The following is a 23,018-nucleotide window of genomic DNA, read 5'->3' as shown; positions in this document are numbered from 1 at the left end:
CATGGTGGCTCACGCCTGTAATCCCAGTACTTTGAGAGGCTGAGGCAGGTGGATCACTTGAGGTCAGGAGTTCAAGACCAGCCTGGCCAACATGGTGAAACCCTGTCTGTACTAAAAATACTAAAATTAGCCAGATGTGGTGGCACGCATCTGTAATTCCAGCTACGCGAGAGGCTGAGGCATGAGAATCGCTTGAGCCTGGGAGACAGAGGTTGCAGTGAGCCGAGATCATGCCATTGCATTCCAGCCTGGGTGATGGAATGAGACTCCGTCTCAAAAAAAAAAAGAGGTATAGCTAATAAGCCAATAGAGAACATATCATAAGGGTAATCTTTTGTTGTTGTTGTTTAAACTAACACTAAAATAATCATGCAGAAGGTTTTTAAAATTAAGTACAGGAAAATATACATTCTTTTTTTTTTTGAGATGGAGTCTCACTCTGTCGCCCAGGCTGGAGTGCAGTGGCGCAGTCCTGGCTCACTGCAAGCTCTGTCTCCCAGGTTCACGCCATTCTCCTGCCTCAGCCTCCTGAGTAGCTGGGACTACAGGCACCCGCCACCTCGCCTGGCTAATTTTTTTTTTTTGTATTTTTAGTAGAGACGGGGTTTCACCATATTAGCCAGGATGGTCTTGATCTCCTGACCTCGTGATCCGCCCGCCTCGGCCTCCCTAAGAGCTGGGATTACAGGCCTGAGCCACCACGCCCAGCCAGGAAAATATACATTCTTATAATTCTACCTACCCCTACCTCCCATCCCTGTGTATCAGTGTATACCTTCCATAAATTTTTTACATAATTATTTTATTTATGCATACATATAACTTTTTAAAAATACAAATAGGCTCATACCATAAAATCTGTTCTGTGCCTTGTTTTGCATTGTTTTTACTTAATAACATATCTGGGAAACCTCTCCATAATAGCACATACTGAATTACCGCGCTATCTCTACTTGCTGCACAGAAGCCAACCACGGCATGAGGCAGGCACCAAACGTTGGACTCTTAACTGCAGTCAAGCAGTCCCAGGGAATTTCCCAATATTATTCTGTTCAATCCCTACAGCCGCACTATGCAGGAGGAGTCTTAGACCCACTTGATTGATGAAAACACTCAGACTCAGACCAGGAGCAGACAGCTAGAGAGCCATGGAACCAGCTTGGAGAAAGGTCAGTCGGACTCCAAATCCTATTCTCTTAGATAAAAACTATGTTGCCTCTTCAGTTCTAAAAGTCCATCAAAGTTGTCTGACTCTACATAAGGAGGGGCTTTAAGCCAATGAGAAACTGCCAGAAAGGCTGCACTCAAAACTAAGCAAGAGCAGTCCAGAAACCAGGCGCCAAAGCTGTCCCAGCGCTAGATGCAGCTCCTGGCTGACCACTTAACAACCAAAGAATTTGGTAAGGTTGGCTGTGCTCTCCAAATATCCTCAGTTTACTCAACTGTAACAAAATATGCCTGCTAGGGCCTTTCTCAGGATTAGGGAAATTAATCCACGTTTTAAAATCTTTGCAAATTATAAAGAGATACAAAGTACACAGTGAGACAGCTCCCACACCCATGCCTCCCTCCACCTCCCAGCCCTGGGGCTCTACCCCCTCCACAGCAGTGCACGCCTCCCTCCGCCTCCCAGCCCTGGGGCTCTACCCCCTCCACAGCAGTGCACGCCTCCCTCCACCTCCCAGCCCTGGGGCTCTACCCCCTCCACAGCAGTGCACGCCTCCCTCCACCTCCCAGCCCTGGGGCTCTACCCCCTCCACAGCAGTGCACGCCTCCCTCCGCCTCCCAGCCCTGGGGCTCTACCCCCTCCACAGCAGTGCCTCTTGCTTCACCACATTCTCCCCTGCCTTGACTCTCCCCTGCACTGGCTCCTTCTCAAAGAAAACATTGTTTTACTGTGGCCTCCTTCAGTCACCAGCCCGCCTTGCTCCTCCTACACCCCCCTGGTGTGTGACCACCATCTCCCCTTCCCTTTGCCTTCTTAACAATTATTCCACGGCAATTCAGCTTCTACCAAGCTCCCTAGTCTACCAAACCTCACAAAGTCACTGATGGCATTGGCGCAGTCATCCAACAAACAGTTAGAAAGACTCTCCCATGTAACACACACTTCCTAGTATCTGTACAAGTCTCAAGGGTAAGGACTGTAGGTGTTTTTCTACAAAACTTTCAAGATAAAATGCGTTCCAGGTATTGGCAAGCATGTGGAGGAACTGGGACTCTCGCACAAAGCTAGAAATCCTTCTACCATAAAGACACGCGCTTATGTTCACTGAAGCACCACTCACAATAGCAAAGACATGGAATCAACCCAAATGTCCATCAATGACAGATCAGATAAGAAAATGTGGTACATGCCAGAGATCAACATATATAAAAAAAAAGAAAAGGTGGTGCATATAGGCTATGGAATACTATGCAGCCACACAAAAAAATAAGATCATGTCCTTTGTGGGAACATGGATGCCATTATCCTTAGCAAACTAACACAGGAACAGAAAACCAAACAAGTGGGAGCTAAATGAAGAGAACATGCAAACACAAAGAAGGGAACAACACACACTGGGGCCTACTTGAGGGTAGATGGTGGGAGGAGGGAGAGGATCTGAGAAAAAAAAGCTATTGGGTACTAGGCTTGATACCTGGCTGACAAAACAATCTGTACACAAACTGCCATGACATGAGTTCACCTACATAACAAACCCGCACATCCGAAAAAAAAGCTATTCGGTACTAGGCTTGATACCTGGCTGACAAAACAATCTGTACACAAACCACTGTGACATGAGTTCACCTATATAACAAACCTGCACATCCGAAAAAAAAAAGCTATTGGGTACTAGGCTTGATACCTGGCTGACAAAATAATCTGTACACAAACCACTGTGACGTGAGTTCACCCATATAACAAACCTGCACGTGTACCCCTAAACCTAAAATAAAAGTTGTTTTAATATGAAAAAATACCCCGTCTGGGAAGTGAGGAGCGCCTCTGCCCGGCCGCCCATCGTCTGGGATGTGAGGAGCGCCTCTGCCCGGCCGCCCCGTCTGATATGTGAGGAGCGCCTCTGCCCGGCCGCCCCGTCTGGGAAGTGAGGAGTGCCTCTCCCTGGCTGCCACCCCGTCTGGGAGGAAGTGAGGAGCGCCTCTGCCCGGCCGCCCCATCTGGGAAGTGAGGAGCGTCTCTGCCCGGCCGCCCCGTCTGGGAAGTGAGGAGCGCCTCTGCCCGGCCGCCCTGTCTGGGAGGTGAGGAGCGCCTCTGCCCGGCCGCCCTGTCTGGGAGGTGTACCCAACAGCTCCGAAGAGACAGCGACCATCGGGAGCGGGCCATGAGGACGATGGCGGTTTTGTTGAAAAGAAGGGGGGGAAGTGTGGGGAAAGGAAGGAGAGATCAGATTGTTGCTGTGTCTGTGTAGAAAGAGGTGGGCATAGGAGACTCCATTTTGTTCTGACTAGGAGAAATTCTTCTGCCTTGGGATGCTGTTGATCTATGGCCTTTCCCCCAGCCCCGTGCTCTCTGAAACATGTGCTGTGTCAACTCAGGGTTAAATGGATTAAGGGCAGTGCAAGATGTGCTTTGTTAAACAGATGCTTGAAGGCAGCATGCTCTTTAAGAGTCATCACCACTCCCTAATCTCAAGTACCCAGGAGCACAAACACTGCAGAAGGCCGCAGGGTCCTCTGCCTAGGAAAACCAGAGACCTTTGTTCATGTGTTTATCTGCTGACCTTCTCTCCACTATTATCCTGTGACCCTCCCATATCCCCCTCTCCGAGAAACACCCAAGAATCATCAATAAATACTTCATTAAAAAAAATGAAAAAATAAAATAAAATAAGGGTGTGGCGGTATCTCCCACAGCTGAACATTTGTATTCTCTATCTCCCAGCAATTCCACTCCTAAGAATCAACACCAGAGACATATTAGATACATGTTCCCGAAAAGACATGTGAGCTGTGGTCCCAGCACTTTGGGAAGCCAAGGCGGGCAGATCACAAGGTCAGGAGATTGAGACCATCCTTGCTAAAAATACAAAAAATTAGCCAGGCGTGGTGGCAGGCGCCTGTAGTCCCAGCTACTCAGGAGGCTGAGGCAGGAGAATGGCATGAACTCGGGAGGCAGAGCTTGCAGTGAGCCGAGATCGCACCACTGCACTCCAGCCTGGGCGACACAGTGAGACTCCGTCTCCGAAAAAAAAAAGAAAAGACATGTGAATGTTCCCTGCAGCACAATTTTAATAGCCTAAATGCTGGAAACCACCCAAATGTCCATCAGCAGGTGAGTTAACTGCAGTCCAAGGGGGTGAATGAGCATGGCTACTAGAGCAGCGTGGATGAATCTCACAGACAATGCTGAGAGAGAGAAACCAAAAGCAAAAGTAAGGTCACACAATCCTGGACATCAGGAGCGCAGCTTCCTGGGGAGGGGTGTGCATGACTGGGGGCACAGAGGATCTTCAAGGCGGGGCTGTTCTGTTTCTGGATCTGGTTGTGAGTGTTCACTTTGTGGCAACTCATCCAGCAATTAAGATGTGCTGGGCATCCTTAGGCAACATAGTTGCTTAGGGACATTTAAGTCAGACTCTGCTTTGCAACCAAAAGAACCTGACTAAAACAAATATCTTGATTTCAAAACAAAAAAAGATAACAGAACTTTAACTATCTCCCTTGTTTTTTATTTATTATCTTTTTTTTTTTTCGGAGACGTAGTCTCACTGTGTTGCCCAGGCTGAAGTGCAGTGGCGCAATCTCGGCTCACCACAACCTCTGCCTCCTGAATTCAAGTGATTCTCCAACCTCCGCCTCCCGGGTTCAAGCGATTCTCCAGCCTCAGCCTCCCAAGTAGCTGGGACTACAGGCGGCCGCCACCACATCTGGCTAATTTTTGTATTTTTAGTAGAGACGGGGTTTCACTATGTTGGCCAGGCTGTTCTCGAACTCCTGACCTCGTGATCCGCCTGCCTCAGCCTCCTCAGCTATGATCGCACCTCTGCACTCCAGCCTGTTGCAGAGCAAGGCCCTGTCTCAAAAAAAAAAAAAAAAAAAAACTCTTCAGGGAAAACATTCATGCCTGCTGACCCAGTAAAAACACATCTTGGTGAAAAGAGCTGTGTGTATGAAGTAAAAGGCTGCACAGTGGTTCTCTGGAGCCTGAGCCCTGAGGCCAAACTGGGGGTCTGACCCAGGCTCTGCCACCTGCCAAGCCAGACCAGCAACAAACCAGAAACCATGGAAACGGCCCATTATTGATGCAGGATGGTAGCCCACCCGATGAAGCCACATGTGCCAACATGAAGCATCTTTAGGACGTTGGCAACAAGGCAGGCGACGGTCACACCTAGCTGAAAACTAAATCTGGACCTTAGCAAGGACTTACAGAAAACGCAGGAAAAATCTGATTTAACTTTTTGACAGTACTTTTGTTTTGATATACCTTTAAACTGCTTGTCCGATCTACTTTGTTTTTTGTTTTGAGACAGAGTCTTGCTCTGTTGCCCAGGCTGGAGTGCAGTGGCGCAATCTCAGCTCACTGCAACCTCTGCCTCCCAGGTTCAAGCGATTCTCCTGCCTCAGCCTCCTTAGTAGCTGGGATTACAGGTGTGCGCCACCACACCCAGGTAATTTCTGTATTTTCAGTAGAGACGGGGTTTCACCATGTTGGCCAGGCTGGTCTCGAACTCCTGACTTCAAGTGATCTGTCCGCCTCAGCCTCCCAAAGTGCTGGGATTACACGCATGAGCCACTGTTCCCGGCCTTGTCTGATCTACTTTTAAGGATAAAATAAAAAGCTCTCTAAGAAAACATCAAACTAAAAGATGCTCACTGTGTACTGGGGAGGCTGTCATGACCACCCAGCCCCCAAGCAGGGGAGTGAGGGGAAGCAGGGGTAAACGAAGGCCAGACACTGAGGGGCACAAGATCAGCGATCGTTTAAGGCACCAATTTCAACATATCCCACCAAAACATTCCGTAAGTTTTCACAAGCAAAAACGTGTTCTTTGGCTTTCCAAATGCCTGGTGTATCTTGTTTTTCTCTCCTACATCCAGCTAGGAGGCTGCGTGTCACCCTGCATCCTCCTGTACCCAAGCAGTCACCAAGGGTCTCAATTCTGCTTCCAGGGGCTCTTGGGGCTGCCGGGCCTGTCACTCCCAGCCCAAGCTGCCACCAGACCCTCAGCTCCTCCTACCCTCAAGAGACTCCCACCCCACACCATGCTAACACACACATATACTCACAAATACACACGCACTGACACATAAATACATACGCCTAAACATGTACACACACATACATACAGACATAAACACACATGCATACACATAAGCACATGTACACAATCACACATACACAGACTCACACACACACATATTCACATACATACTTACATGTATACAGTCTCTCACACATATACATTCACACATACAGTCACACACAAACACACATACGCACTCAGACACATATACACATTCTCACACACCCCAGTCTGCAGCCACAGGGATCTTTGTAAAATGCCACCCTGGGCTGGGTGCGGTGGCTCACGTCTGTAATCCCAGCACTTTGGGAGGCTGAGGTGGTGAATCACTCGAGCCCAGGAGTTCAAGACCAGCCTGGGCAACATGGTGAAACCCTGTTTCTACAAAAAAATACAAAAATCAGCCAGGCATGGTAGCACATACCTGTAGTCCCAGCTACTCAGAAGGCTGAGGCAGGAGAATCACCTGAGACCAGGGAGGTCGAGGCTGCAGTAAGCAGTGATTGTGCCACTGCACTCCAGCCTGAGTGACACAGTGAGACCCTGCCTCAAAAAAATTAAAAATAAAAATAGAATAAAATGCCATTCTGGGGCTGGGCGCAGTGGTTCACGCCTGTAATCCCAGCACTTTGGGAGGCCGAGGCCGACGGATCACGAGGTCAGGAGTTTGAGACCAGCCTGGCCAATATGGTGAAACCCCATCTCTACTAAATAAATATATATATATATATATAAATTAGCCGGGTGTGGTGGCATGTGCCTGTAATCATAGCTACTCAGGAGGCTGAGGCAGGAGAATTGCTTGAACCCGGGAGGCAGAGGTTGCAGTAAGCCAAGATCACGCCACTGCACTCCAGCCTGGGCAACAGAGTGAGACTCCATTTCAAAAATAAAATAAAATGCCATTCTGAACATGTCACCACCCTGCTTTAAAAGCTTTCTTACTTGTCCTTAAGATAAAATCCAAATTCCTGTGGCCTTATAAGCTGGTCAGGATCTGTCCTGTCCAGCCCCCCAGCTCACAGATCTCTCAGTTCTTCTCTGTTCAGGGTCTCTGCTCCCTTCCTTGACTCAACAAACAGTTATTGATCACCTATTGACTGCCAGTCACCCCGGGAACAGCCTCGGACTCAGCAGTGAACACAGAGTCCCTGTTCTCTATACAACATCCTAGTGGGGAGACAAAACAAACACGTAGCCAAGTGCTGGGGAGTGGCAGTGTGGGAAGGGAATGGCAGGCACAGAGCACCGGGCGGGCATGAGGCAGCTCCCACAGCACGAGGGAAGGCCACTTGCAGGAGGCCTCCAACAGCGTTTTCCTGAAGATCCCGCTCACTCACCTCCCAGCTCCTGCACATCCCCGTTCCTCCGGCTGAACCTTCCACCCTCTCCCTTCCATTCTGTTTCAGCTACTGGCTTAGAGCTCCCGCCTCCAGAAGGCCTTTCTCCGTCCGGCCCATCTAGCCACCACCACCTCACACCCTGCCTCCTGCACTGTCATCCATCTGCCCTGATAGACTGGAAAACGCCTTCAATGCAGGATACTCCCCACGGTATCTGCAGCACTTAGCCCAGTGCCCAGCACAGAGAAGGGGCTCGATGATAGTAGCTGAATGACTAAATTCTATAAATCAGTCATTTGTGAATTCATTGTCCATCCTCCGCCCTGCTCCCCCAACCACTCCACCTGAGCACACAGATCTTCGTCCAGCCACCATGGACTCCATAGCCCATCCAGCTAGGAGCTCAGCCAAGTCGCTGGTGCAGAACAGACACCATCTCAATGGCCAGCAGCAGAATTCCTGAAATGGCTACCTTGTTACTCAAGGGCAGATCATGACTGCACTGTGCTTTTTACTCAGCTGCGGGTAAGGATGTAGTTTTTCTCTTATAAGATGTAAATTCCTACAGGGCCATGAGCATGTCTTCCATCCTCTTCACCCCATGCACCCTACGTGCAGTGCCATCTATGTAAAACAACAGTGATTTCCCACAAAACACTGACTAATGCTGACATTTTTAGACAGCATGAGCCGATTGTTCAGATAGCTGGGGTCTGTGCATTTCACCATATGTAACGTTTACCTCAGAAAACAATGAAGTCAACCTCTTGCAGCATTTGATTTCCCAAGTGGCCAGGGTTAGCCATTCTGAGGCTCCCTTCTGTGCATTCCAGCTTTAAGTCCATGATTAAATGAGGACAATGGAGCTGGTTTCCCATGGCTGGGGAGGGAGTGGTAGCAGGCAAAGTGGGAAGGGCAGAACATATCATGGTGAGGAGCCGGACTGGAGCTCTCTCTACACATCCATGGTTCCAGCATACACAGAGAAACAGAGGTAAACAAGACAGAGAGAGCGCCATCCTCTCTCTCCTGCTCAGAGGGCCAACCAACAGGAGACGCAGGCCACACCAAGGGCAAAGCACACAGCCCAGCTCTAAATGCACACGTTCTTGGCTTCTCAGTGCCATTCGCCACTAACAGGAACCAGGCTCCTTGGAGAAAAGGCTAATTCCAGGACTGGGGCAGGGAGGGCACAGAGTGAGCTTGGGCCCTCTGGTTGTGCTGGAAAGTCAGGACGTGCTCCTAAACAGGTATGGCAAAAGGGCACCATCAGTCAGGAGGCGGCCACTCAGCAAGAAAGGGCTTGATGGTAAAGGATCAAACGACCATGACAGTACTGGGACAAAGCACCGTCGTGTGCTCCTGATGGGATTCACTGACAAAGACGCATCATTACCCAAAATGCCCCATCTCAGTGTGAGTATGAGGAAAGACTAGGCAGCTCAAATTCAGGACATTCTACAACATGCAAGGCCAAAAACTTCAGAGACAGAAAGCAGAACAGCGGTTACCAAGGGCTGGGGAAGGGGAATGGGGAGTTGGTGTTTAATGGAGACAGTTTCAGTCTGGGAAGATGGAAAGCTGCTGGAGATGGCTGCTGGTGGCGGATGCTGGTGGTGGCTGCACAAGCATGTGGGTGTGCTTGCTGCCACTGACCTGTGTGCTGAAAGATGGCCGAGATGGTAAATTCACAGTTAAAAAAATCGAGGTCAAGAAAGTCTAAAACAGACTGAGAGACTCCTTTAGATTAAGGTAGGCTACACAGACACGACCACCAAATGCAATGTGTGATCCTGGGTGACGGGCGGGGCATAATGAGGACATTGCTAGGCAGGCAGCAACACCTGACCTTCTGAACTACAGAGGGCCGGGAGCACATATCCATGATACAGGTCCTGACTCTCACAACTGTACTGTGCTTACGTAAGAAAATGGCCTCCTCTAAGGAGACAGACACAGTGTTTAGAAGTAGAAGGGGGACAGCATCTCCAGCTCAGTCTGAATATGTAAATGGAGGGTAACAGTAAACAAGGCGAGATGTAAACAATCTGGGAACCTGGGCAAAGGCTATAGGGAAGCTCATGATACTATTCTTACAGGTTTTCTGTCAGTTTGAAATTATATCAACATTTTAAAATACAAAAAGTACTAGTCAAGAACAATAAACGCACCTGAAAAATATACCGACAGCTGGGTAAAATTCAAACTTGTTATCAGTGACTGTCTCCTCTTCAGCTGTTTCCTGTTCTGCCTCTAAAGGCATGAAAATTCTCTGCAGTCACACCTACCAATATGTGACAAGTTTAAGGGTTTCGGGGTTTTTTTTGAGACAGGGTCTAGCTCTGTCACCCAGTCTGGAGGGCAGTGACACGATCATAGCTCACTGCAGCCTTGACCTCCCTGACTCAAACCATCCCCTTGACTCAGCCATCCGAGTAGCTGGGATCACAGGCACAAGCCACCATGCCCGGCTAATTTTTTGTATTTTGTGTAGAGACAGAGTTTCACCACATTGCCCAGTCTGGTCTCAAACTCCTGAGCTCAAATGATCCACCTGCCTCAGCCTCCCCAAGTGCTGGGATTACAGGCATGAGCCACTGTGCCCAGCCTAGAACACAGTTAAAGCATTGATTTGCAATGCCAAATATTTACTGGAATGGCATTTTCCATATATTTATGTATTTATTTATTATTATTTTTTGAGACGGAGTCTCGCTCTGTCGCCCAGGCTGGAGTGCAGTGGCACGATTTCGGCTCACTGCAACCTCTGCCTCCCGGGTTCAAGTGATTCTCCTGCCTCAGCCTCCCGAGTAGCTGGGATTACAGGCATTTGCCACCATGCCCAGCTGATTTTTGGATTTTTAGTAGAAACAGGGTTTCACCATGTTGGCCAGGCTGGTCTCAAACTCCTGACCTCAAGTGATCTGCCCTCCTCAGCCTCCCAAAGTGCTGGGATTAGAGGCGTGAGCCACTGTGCCTGGCCATTTTCCGTATATTTAGACTTAGAAAAAGGTATCAAACTTCAGCTCTCCTGAAACAAGTATTGTAGATGACCAAAATACCTTTTTATTTTTGTATTTATTGATAGATTTATTGAGTTATTGATTTATTTTGAGACAAAGTCTCGTTCTGTCGCCCAGGCTGGAATGCAGTGGCATCATCTTGGCTCACTGCAACCTCCACCTCCCGGGTTCAAGCGATTCTCATACCTCAGCCTCCCATGTAGCTGGGATAACAGGCATCCACGACCACGCCTAATTTTTAAATTTTTGGTAGAGATGGGTGTTTCACCATGTTGACCAGGCTGGTCTTGAACTCCTTTCCTCAAGTGATCCTCCCACCTTAGCCTTCAAAATTCCTTTTTAAAGTCATTTGAATAAGAGGAGGATAGAGTCAGAAACCTGGAGGACACCTCCTATGTGTAATCCACGTGCTATCTTGTTAAAACTCTAGCTCTAGAACTCCACAGGGTGATAATGAGGAGGACATGTTCTTATACATCTCAAGACTCTTCCACAGCTCTTCAGAACGGAACAATGAGACAGAGTTTCACTCTGTCACCCAGGCTGAAGTGCAGTGGCAAGATCTTGGCTCACTGCAACCTCCACCTCCTGAGTTCAAGCGATTCTCCTGACTCAGCCTCCCAAGTAGCTGAGATTACAGGCACCCGCCACCACGCCCGTTTTTTTGTTATATTTAGTAGAGACGGGGTTTTGCCATGTTGGGCAGGCTGGTCTGGAACTCCTGACCTCAGGTGATCCACCCGCCTCGGCCTCCCAAAGTGCTGGGATTACAGGCGTGAGCCACCGTGCCCGGCCAGCATGTTTTAAGTTTTTTTTTTTTTTTTAATCTACGTAGATGGTCTCTTTGTGACTCCTGAAACTCACATGAGACTCACTAATGAAAAGTATATCCACTTCAAGAGCAAATAAAAAGAGCGGAACTGTACCAGTCAGCCAGTCCACACTACACCCACAAACTCCACACACTGGAACCCATCCACTTCACATTCTATTTCTACCTTCTTCAAATCAGTAGGATCCACGCTCTATCATCCATTCCTACTGCAGCTGCCTCTTTTGCGGCTCCCAAGGTTTCTTTTTTTGCTGTTTTTATTGAAGCAGGGTCTCACTCTATTACTCAGGCTGGAGTGCACCAGCGCAATCATAGCTTACTACTGCAGCCTCAACTTCCCAGGCTCAAGTGATCCTCCCACCTCAGCCTCCTGAGTTGCTGGGACCACAGGTGCGCACCACCATGTCCGGCTTATTTTTTACTTTTTGTAGAGACAGGGCCTCACTTTGTTGCTTAGGTTGGTCTCAAATTCCTGGGCTCAGCATGTAGGTGGTGATGGGGAGCTGCCTAGGAGCCCAGCTAGGGAATTGTTGTGTATAAATTTGTGTATAAATTTGTGTTTAGAAAGATCTTATTGTCGGTGGATGGAGTAGAGGGATTGGAGAGGTGAGACAGAATTCTGGAGAAATAGGAGGCCCTGACGGTGGCTGTGTGGCCACACATAAGGCCACTGCCCTTACAATCACACAAGCGCTGATGTGAGTGTCTCATGTGAGTCTCGGGAACCACAGAGAAAGTATCTACCTAGATTTAAGAAAAAAAAAAAAAAAACTTTTTAGATCCTCCCAGCTCAGCCTCCTGAAGCGCTGGAATTACAAATGTGAGCCACCACGCCCACATTTATTATTTAATATGAAATCAAGATGCTCCCAGTAATAATGTCATTCTCACCTGTAATTACTATGATTGATACCTATACTTGTGTATTATAATTTGGTGCTACCGTGTCCGTCAGTCTGTCTAGGCAGCAGGGCCCTGGACAGACAGGACACTTCCCGTGAGCTGTCCACCTTGCCAGACAGAGTGGACATTCCTCCAGACAGACTGGGTGTTCCTCCACTCCCAGCACAAGAGCTACTGGGTGGGTGGTGGTGCATCTCCCTCCGGACACGCACTAGAACTCTGGAGCAATAGAAGGCCCTGATGGGGGCTACGTGGCCACATGTAAGGCCACTGCCCTCACCATCACACAGGCTCTTCACAAACATCCCCGCAGCTCCAAGTCCAGAGACCTCAACAGTTCTTTAGGCAGAGTGAATGGAAAGAGGGCAACACATTAGGGCCTTTACGTTTCTTATCTAATGTCACTTCAAGGCCCTGCCTGACATTTCTGACCAGCCACCTGATATCCTCAAGCCCTTCTTCCTGATTTAAGGATGAGGCCCACTTTCTTCCAACTACACTAATAACTCTCAAACGTCTGGCAGCAGCAGGGCCCCTGCACGATCTTAAAGGTTCCTGAAGACCCTCAAAGAGCTTTTTTCTGAGTTTCATTTATCAACATTTTCCGTATTGAAGGTTAAAACAGAAAAACATAATTGATATATTTATGAATTCACTTAAAAATCAAACTTATTATATATTCAAATAAATAACATTTCTACAAATAACTATATTTTCAAAAATTGTCAGTTATCTTGTCACTTGTCTCAGGTGGCTTTTTCTAGATTTTTGCAAATCTCTTTAATATCCGGATTCATAGAAGACAACTGGATTCTCATTTGTTTTTTTTTTTTTTGAGACGGAGTCTCGCTGTGTCGCCCAGGCTGGAGTGCAGTGGCGCAATCTCAGCTCACTGCAAGCTCCGCCTCCCGGGTTCATGCCATTCTCCTGCCTCAGCCTCCCCAGTAGCTGGGACTACAGGCGCCTGCCACCTCACCTGGCTAATTTTTGGTATTTTTTAGTAGAGATAGAGTTTCACTGTGTTAGCCAGGATGGTCTCGATCTCCTGACCTCGTGATCTGCCCGCCTCGGCCTCCCAAAGTGCTGGGATTACAGGCGTGAGCCACCACGCCCGGCCTTGGATTCTCATTTTTGTTGCCACATTCAATCGGTTGAAATACGCTGTTTTGGTTGAAGTATGTGAGAAAAATCTGGCCTCACAAAGATACATAATGGCAGGAGTATCAGAATATCCAAATAATTGAGATTATTATTATTTGATATTACAACAAAACTGAGTAAGTGGTAGTTTCTTAAAGATCTGTTGCAATCTATTTGAATAAAATATTTAAACACTCACTATAGGCAACATAGTGAGACCTCATCCCTACAAAAAATCCAAAAAAAAAATCTAGGCATAGTGACTGACACCTGTAGTCCCAGCTACTCAGGAGGCTGAGGCAGGAGGATCACTTGAGCCCAGGAGGTCAAATAACAACAACAAAAATACACACGCGCACACAACAGAACATCAAGCGGGGTGTGGTGGCTGACCCCTGTAATCCCAGCACTTTAGGAGGCCAAGGCAGGTGGATCACCTGAAGGCAGGCGTTCAAGACCAGCCTGGCCAATATGGCAAAACCCCGTCCCTACTAAAAATATAAAAAATTAGCCAGGCGTGGTGGCAGGCACATGTAATCCCAACTACTCAGGAGGCTGAGGCAGGAGAATTGCTTGAACCTGGGAAGTGGAGGTTGCAGTGAGCCAAGATCGTGCCACTGCACTCCAACCTGGGCAACAGAGCAAGATTGCATCTTAAAAAAAAAGAAAAAAAAAAAAAAAACACCTATCCACTGGTGAACTTTTTGTACCCTATTACATTAAAATCCACTGGTCTAACACTGAATATATCTTTTACCTATGGATGATTTTGTAATATCATGGATTGGTCATCTGGAAATATTGGTTCACTGAATTATGCAGATGTTCCAAATGTGGGCACATTTCATTCTACAACATTAATTCCATTCATTAATATCACTATGGATCTCACCAGAAACATCTTTAAGTCTTGGGAAGCTGCCAAGCTCACAGCGGCAGATACAAGTTTTCCAAAACCAATTTTCACTTGAAGGTTCCAATTTCAGACTGGCAACAAATACTGTCAGTTGTATTCCTTGAAGTGACAGCTCACTGAGTTCATTTTCAAAAACACGTCTGCCAAGTACGCAGGCCTGAACATCCAGAGGCGGACACAGGCCTGAACATCCAGAGGTGGCCTGTCAGTGATTCCTTCGGGACGTGCTGTGTCCATGAAGGCAGCAGATGCTCCTCCTCCTCCAGGCAGCCACTGGGCTCTGCCTGCAGGAGAAGGAGCAGCACACAGTCTGAAAAAGATGTGTGCTTAGTAGTCAAGATTTAGTAAAAGTCATCATTTTCACTGCTTTATTAGCAAGGACATTCTCTCCATGCGCATGGCAAAGAAATGAGGAACTAGTAGTACAGCTTGGCTCCGCTGTCTTGATTCATCACTTTTGCACTGTCAGTGCAGATATCAACAAAGTGGAAAAGGCCAATGGTGTTCCATTATTATGAAAACAGTTTTGACCTTGTGGATCCTTGCAAGGGTCTAGGGGAAGCCCCAGTGCACAGGGCACGTGCTGTGAGCAGACTGAGCATCATTCTGTCTGCTGAATGTTGGTCTGCTGGTCTGCTATTTTAGACCCCCTGACCTCTTAACATAAATGTTTCAGTTGAGACATTATGATACAGTTTTGTTTTGTTTTATTTTGAACTAAACTTTGTTTCTCCCTCTGCACAGGTTCCACTTCCTCTCACTCTAGCCATGTTACTTATGTAACTTTAGGTAAGCCATTCAATTAAAACTTCAGTTACCTCATCAGTAACATGGAGATAATAATCCCTAGGTAATTTATGGTGCTGTTGAGCCTTAAAGATAAGGTATGTGGAATGCCTTTGTAAACTATCCATTTTGTATCAGAATAGTTTTGTTGAATCCCTACTATGTGCCAAGCACTGTCCTCTGGACTAGCATAGACTAGACTACATCCTTGCTTTATGATGAAAAGCTCACATCTCCAGGAAGAAGTAGGGAGAAAAATATCAGAGGAATAAAGAACCATCATGAGGAATTATGAGTGACAGGGTGGCCGCTTCAGATGGGGTGATGGTGGGCCTCTCTGAGGAAGGGACCTAGATGCTAAGTATGAACGACGAGAAGGAGCCAGGTGTGCAAAGATCAGAGAGAAAAGCATTCCAGGAGTTTCTATCCAAGAAGCAGAAAAGGCAGGTAGAGGCCAAATCATGAAGGCTTTGTGAACCAGCAAGAGGAGTCTGAGTTCTACTTTAAGCACAGAGGAAGCCAATGGAGACCACCAGTAAGGAAGTAACAGAATCTGATTCACACTTTCAAAAAATCCCTCTGGCCAGGTGTGATGGCTCACGCCTGTAATCCAGCACTCTGGGAGGCCAAGGTGGGAGGATCACTTGAGCTCAGGAGTTCAAGAGCAGCCTGGCCAACATGGTGAAACCGCATCTCTACTAAAAATACAAAACATTACCCAGGCATGGTGTCATGCACTGGTAGTCCCAGCTACTCGGGAGGCTGAGGCACGAGAATCTCTTGAACTCGGGAGGCGGACGTTGCAGTGAGCCGAGATCATGCCACTGCACTCCAGCCTGAGCAACAGGGAGAGACTCCATTTCAAAATAAATAAAAATAAAAATAAAAGATCCCTCTGACTGCTATGCGAAAAACTGGTTGTAGGGCAAGAATGGACATAGGGAGACCAGTCAGGACACAAATGCAGTGTCCAGACAAGAGATGGTGGCTGCCTGGACTGGGGCTGCATCAGTGGAGACAAAATGAAGCAGGCCAATGTAAGACATGCTTTGGAAGTAACGCTGATGGGTTCTAATGAATTGGATGGGGTGATAAAGAGAGGGAGAGGAAAGAATTAAGGATAAACTCTAAACTTACAGCTTGAACAACTGAGTGGATGGTGGTTGTGGCAAGTGGTGATGGAGAAAACTAAGAAAAAGCAGGCAGTAGGCACCTGAGACAGAAATTTCAGGCCAGATCAGAACTAAAGATTGGGGGTTTAAGCATCACTGGCATGTAGACACTATTTAAAATCATGGGCCCCGATGAGATCTGCTAGGGAGGAGCACAACCAGAACAGAGAATGGGGTCCAAGAGCAATTCCTGGGGTGCCCCTGCATTTAGGTGTCAGGTAGCAAAGGAGTCTGAGAAGGAACAACTAGTGACCTAAGAGGAAAATCCGAGTTTTGTGAAGACACAGAAGCAAGTGAGGAAAGAGCTTTATGAAGAGGCCATGGTCCACATTGTGGAATGCTGCTGAGAGGTGAAATAAGAACAGAGAAGGACAGAGAAGAGAACTTTAGATTTAGCAACAAACTGGGGCCATATGGAGACCAGTCTCAGGGGAGTGGAACAGGGTGCAGTTGGAATGTGGAGAGGACACAAGGTGAGGAAAGCAGAGGGGGTAGTGTAGATTATGAAGGATAGCTATTACCCTTGCTGAAAAGATCGCATCAACTTTTGGCAGTACATGTATCAGTTGAACAGATCTACTCTGCTTCCTCCACGACCTGCACGAAGTATGGCCACAGAGCAACGCAACTGAGTCTAGAAAATGGTTTACAAAATAGCCCTCTTCATCTTACCATTTCATCCCCTACACATGTAGACGTAGCATGCCTGACGGTGGTCCTACACATGCATGGAAATAGTGTATCTGACAATGACCCCACACATGTGTACAGAGAATGTGTCTGCCAGGGGTGCTACATGCACGTAGACATAGCATGTCTGTCAACACTTTCAGAGCAATAGCTCTCAAGCATCCCTGATTCCATCCCACATATTCCAGGCAAGAGTCATGTGAGACTAGTTATCCCCACTGTCCACTTTCCAGTAGGAAAATGAACTCTGTGATAACTATAAAGCATCACAGTTAGACCAGGCGTGGTGGCTCACACCTGTCATCTCAGCATTTTGGGAGGCCAAGGCGGGTAGATCACCTGAGGTCAGGAGTTTGAGACCAGCCTGGCCAACATGGTGAAACCCCGTCTCTAATAAAAATACAAAAAAAAAATTAGCCGGGTGTGGTGGCGGGCGCCTGTAATCCCAGCTACTCGGGGGGCTGAGGCAGGAGAATCGCTTGAACGGAGGAGGCAGAGGTTGCAGTGAGCCGAAAACACAAATAGGGGAGATATATACATATCTGTTTTAGCCAAAAGTCTGTGAATGATTCATTTTGAACTACAATTCATATATGTCTAGTTATTTGAAAATTGCAAGCTAAAAACACTATGGATACATGTATGCTTCATTCACTACACATAGTAGAATTAACCAAACAACAAACTAACTTGATAATGATTTTAAACTAACAGTAACTTAGAAATTAAAATGTGGTAAAAGTGGCATTTGAAAACCAAGACTGATTCAAAACAAAGATGGTAGGAATCCCAACTGAGAGCGGGCAAGGGCTGTAGCTCTGGAAGGATGCCAAGTGTTGGGTGGCAAAAAAAAGTTCTTGGGAGTCAGCAGTCAGTCAACTTTGGTAAAGATGTCAATTTTAGGAATCTGTAGCAAGGCTACTAAATAGGATGCCAGTAAGTAATCATTAATATATGTACAAAATAAAAGTGTACGGAATTGCACATTAATCACAAGAAGAAGCAAAATCTCAGCTTGCATTTAGGATAGTCAATGGCCACCAGGAAGTAGTTGATGTAGCTCCTAGCACACAACAACCATGCCCACACATTTCACTTTACAAACATGCTGCTCCACCAGACTGGAGGCTACCTCCAGCACAGTGGGACAGTGTGGCCTGGAGGCCTGGGTAACAGAGATTCTTACGTAGGTAACCCACCAGTCAAAAAACACCCCAGGGCCAGGCGCTGTGGCTCACACCTGTAATCCCAGCACTTTGGGAGGCTGAGGGAGGTGAACGACCTGAGGTCAGGAGTTCAGGACCAGCCTGGCCAACATGGTGAAACCCCATCTCTACTAAAAATACAAAAAACTAGCCGGGCGCCTGTAATCCCAGCTACTTGGGAGGCTGAGGCAGGAGAATAGCTTGATCCTTTGATCCTGGGAGGCAGAGGTTGCAGTGAGCCAAGACCACACCACTGCACTCCAGCCTAGGCAACAAGAACAAAGCTCCGTCTCCAAAAAAAAACAAAAACAAAAACAAAAAAAAACAAAAACAAAAAAAAACCACCCCAGGCTGAGCGTGTTGGCTCACACCTGTAATCCAAGGCAGGAGGATTGATTGCTTGAGCCCAGGAGTTCAAGACCAGCCTGGGCAACACAGTGAGATTCCCCAACCCCAGACATAGTGGCGCACACTTATAGTCTCAGCTACTGGGGAGGCTGAGGTGGGAGGATCACTCAGGCCCAGGAGGTCAAGGCTGCAGTGAGGCGTGTGATCTCACCACTGTACTCCAGCCTGGATGACAGAGCAAGACCTTGTCTCAAAAAAAAAAAAAAAAAAAGAAACAGAAAAACACTCCACAAATGGGGTTTGTTCAGCCTGCAGTGTTGGGCTACAATGTGTTTGGTAATAAATCTGAATTAGTATGAATATTTACATTAAAAGAAAAAAAAAGTTTGCTGGCTTCTCAAAGACAAAGAGAGAGGCCTGGCCATGGCCCAGTTGCCCCATCAGTTATGGCATCAGGGAGCCCCTGTTCCCACCCTCCAGAAACTGTCACACACACTGTGTCAAATGTCAGCTGCCATTTGTCTTTATCTTTGAACCTATGCCATTATTCTTCTTAAATGTGGCCTGTTTCAGTCTCTTATGCTACCTTCCTAGTCTTAGTATCATTTGAGTTTGCAACTTCTGTCCTATAGTGTGTGTGATACGGTCCCTCGAGGTCTGACCTGAGGGAAGAGATGACAAGATTCCAAACTCCCACAAACTCAACTGAAGATGTTAGCTGCTGATTTTCTCCACCGAAAAACAGATACAGCAAACTTTCTCCCCAGCTCCTTTCTAAGCAGCAATCTCAGTAGTTACTAAGAGTCACAGAACTTTGGTTTCTCTTAACAACCTGTGAAAAGCTTATTAGGGAATGTTGATCATTCACAAATTAATGTTTTAATTAAAAGGTCAAACATATACCCATTAATCAGTTTCAAACAGTTGGAACATAGGTTTAGGACAGCAGAGGGAACCACATTTCAAAAGAACAAAAAAAAAAAACTGCCCTCCACATAGAATTTTTAAAAAAGTCTTTTCATATATGTATAGCAACCACAAAAGCTTTTAACTATATAATTACTACTAAAGATGTCCATAAGATAGAATTTATACAACCTCCCCCAATGACTACCTTATTTAACTCCTTAAACTGCTTTTGGAAGAAACAAATTTCCCTAACCTTTTAGAAGTAAGCCAAATCAGTAACTAAAGTACTGGTTACTACTGACTGACTGACTAGAGTTACCAGAAGTTTTATTTATTTATTTATTTATTTATTTATTTATTTATTTATTTATTTTTGAGACAGAGTCTCAATCTGCCCCCTAGGCTGGAGTGCAATGGTGCGATCTCGGCTCACTGCAACCTCTGCTTCCCAGGTTCAAGCGATTCTCCAGCCTCAGCTTCTCGAGTAGCTGGGATTACGGGCATCTGCCACCAAGCCCAGCTAATCTTTGTATTTTTAGAGAGACAGGGTTTCACCATGTTGGCCGGGCTGGTCTCAAACTCCTGACCTCAGGTGATTCGCCTGCCTTTGGGCGGCCTGCCTTGGCCTCCCAAAGTGCTGAGATTACAGGCGTGAGCCACCGCGGCCAGCCCAGAAGTGTAATCTTATATATGCTCAACATCATATACTAAAAAACAATAATATTCCATAAACATATACATAAGCCTAGAGGAAATCAAACATTGTAACACCAACCTCCTCTTTTATACCACTGAAACGTGCAAATAAAAGCAGCCTGGAGGGAGAAAATAACTTACAAAAAGACAAATTATAAGTGTGCATGGAGGAGAAGCAGTACTACCCTTTTGCTTTTCAGACCAGGAAATAGATGGTGTTTTATGAAGGACAAATTCAACAAAATTCTGCTGTTTTCTTTCCTACCAGCGGCTTATGAGTCACTCTCCACACTCCAAACACCATGTGGACACCCTAAAACCTGCACCCAAGTCTCAACGCCTCATACCCTAACTCTTGATTAAAGAAATCCTGTTTCCAAGTTACAGCAACAGGACACGACGTAAAAGGAGGAAAATCTAGCTTCAAGAGAAATTGTTTAGAAGACTAGAATGAAGTTCGGTGTAACTTTATAATAACTTTGCACTAATTTGTTACTAGTTGAACATTTTTCAGTAATCTCATTTCCTAGCATAGTATATCAGACTTCTGCACTTCACCCAGCTTGGATATTTTAAAAAGTAGACTAATCATATGGGTATAAGCATTATATCGCATGTTGTCCTTCCTCTAAGTGTTAACAGAACTAAGTAGTACACCAAAGAGCATGTAAATACTCTCAATGCTGTATTTTCAAATTCGCTTAACTTTTATTATCTGAATTACAACTTAGTTGGAATTGAATTAACACTACCCAGTGAATAATGACTAACCAAAACAGCCTTTTCCATTTTCAACCAAAAACTGCATTCTGAAATGGCTTTTGCTTTCTAGTTGACTTACAACATGTGGCTGGGGGGAAATGTCGGCGCTTTCCCAAGGACACTTCGGGCTGTAAACTTTCTTTGTTGGAGAAACTACCAAGTTCAAGGGGTGCCTTCAGAATCCACTTACCCGATCCTTCATCCTCCAGCTCTGAGCTAAGGATTTGGAGCCTTCAATTTTCTCACAGTGCCTCTTCTTCATAAAAGCCAAAGGTAGGTTCCAGTCTGTAAGATCAGCCTCATCTTCCTCCCCCAGGCCCAGAAGAGGCGATTGCAGCATTTCGGACTCCATCAGTGGGGGAGGGGGTGGGGGAGTCCTTGGCAGCAAGCGCTCCAGAACCTCCAGCCTTAAAAACTAGCGTGTACCAGAATTGGTGAAATAAGAAACAAAAACGGAAAATCGAAAGCCAAATGGATAAAGAGTGCGGAGACCCTTGCTCAGGCAAAAAGTCTGAGATCCTTATCTCTAACTCTGAGCGGGAAGTGGGGAGGTGGGGGCCGCTAGGAAATGGGGCAGCCCAAGAAGCTCCGCAGACACACACCACCCCAGGTCCCAAGCCACTGGCTGCTCCTGAGGCTGTACGTTTCCAGAGGGGCTGCGAGGGGAGCTGCCAAAAGCGTAACAGACTTCAGGCCTCACGATGACCCTGCTCTCGGCCTCCAACGCCTCAGCAGTTCCGAGGACAGGCAGGCCGCTCTCGGTGCCGGTTCGCCCACTGGGCCGATTGGGCTGAGGTCTCCGGCCAAGGGATCGGGTTCAAAGGGCCCTGGGTCTCCTCCAGCCACTCTCAGCCCTGCGGGTCCCGCACTCGTCTGAGCTGCTGCAACCAGAGCCAGGACCGGCCCATCGTGCTCGCCCGCACCCGGTTCCTCAACCTCAGGTCCGCGCGGCCTGGCTGGTCCTGGCCTTCAGCCCCGAAGCTCTCTCCTGCCTGAGAACGAGTCCTGAGAAACGGGCGACACGGAACCACGGAGGAAACGGACAATGTGGGCTTATTGGGTCAGGGGAGCTTTGCCCTCTGGTTTGGAGCTACAGTGAAACTCATCTCATCAGCACATCAAGGAGGACGCCATATTGCCAGGACCCACAATGCACCGCGGCCTACGGCGTGGCCGACAGACCAAACCTCCTCAGAGCGTTCTCGCCGCGCCACCCAGCATGCAGCGAAGGAGAGAGTCCCCGAGCCCGTTACCTCGGTTACCATAATTCCGTTTTCCCCAGTTAATCGCCATTTGTTCAGTAGAGGCGTGTTATTAAAGTCAGTCCTACAAATGAAACTGTCGGTTTAATTTATTTTTTCAAAAACATTGTTATTATAAATGAAGTTACCTGCTCTTGAAATTAAAGGAATCAACCGCCTTGTTTCTTCCAGATTTTGAAAAAGCGGCAAAAGCTTCACTGATAATATTAGAAAACATTAAAAAAGACTGATAATATTAGAAAATATAGTACTTTTTTTTTGGAGTGTAGTATCCTCCACAGTGTCAATCAGATTTTCTCTTTAATTTTTTCATAGAGAACCAAGTGAAAGGCTGGGCGCAGTGGCTCACGCCTATAATCCCAGCACTTTGGGAGGCCGAGGCAGGCAGATCACGAGGTCAAGAGATCGAGACCAGCCTGGCCAACATGGTGAAACCCCGTCTCTACTAAAAATACACAAATTAGCTGGGCGTGGTGGCGCGCGCCTGTAATCTCAGCTACTCAGGAGGCTGAGGCAGGAGAATTCCTTGAACCCAGGAGGCAGAGGTTGCAGTGAGCCGAGATCGTGCCACTGCACTCCAGCCTGGGAGACAGAGCAAGACACTTTAGATGAAGAAGAGTCTGAAGCAACAGAAGAAGAGTCTGAAGCAAGATTCGATGAAAAAAATTTCATCAAATACAATTTTTTGTTTAATCTGTTTCATTTTCTGAGCAGTTTATCCTTTTTAAATTTTTTTTCCCACTTCTTGGTAGTAGTAGTTTATTCTTATTTTGATAT

At 46.9% G+C, this 23,018-nt stretch overlaps 1 protein-coding gene across 2 annotated transcripts in view; it reads right to left on the bottom strand.

Annotated features, from left to right (window-relative positions):
• The window catches only part of RPTOR (regulatory associated protein of MTOR complex 1), a 420,173-nt gene extending 397,991 nt beyond the window's left edge, over positions 1–22,182 (bottom strand). For both annotated transcript variants that reach the window (XM_054458563.2, XM_054458564.2), the window contains exon 1: positions 21,170–22,182. In XM_054458563.2, the coding sequence (XP_054314538.1) occupies positions 21,170–21,331 (162 nt within the window). In that variant the 5' untranslated portion in view covers positions 21,332–22,182. The remainder of the gene's footprint in view (positions 1–21,169) is intronic.
• Positions 22,183–23,018: the final 836 nt, after the last annotated feature.

Source organism: Pongo pygmaeus, chromosome 19 (genome assembly GCF_028885625.2).
Source record: "Pongo pygmaeus isolate AG05252 chromosome 19, NHGRI_mPonPyg2-v2.0_pri, whole genome shotgun sequence".
NCBI classification, from domain to species: Eukaryota; Metazoa; Chordata; class Mammalia; order Primates; family Hominidae; genus Pongo; species Pongo pygmaeus.
The sequence above is the reverse complement of the archived record's forward strand: the minus strand, read 5'-3'. Positions and strand labels throughout refer to the sequence as shown.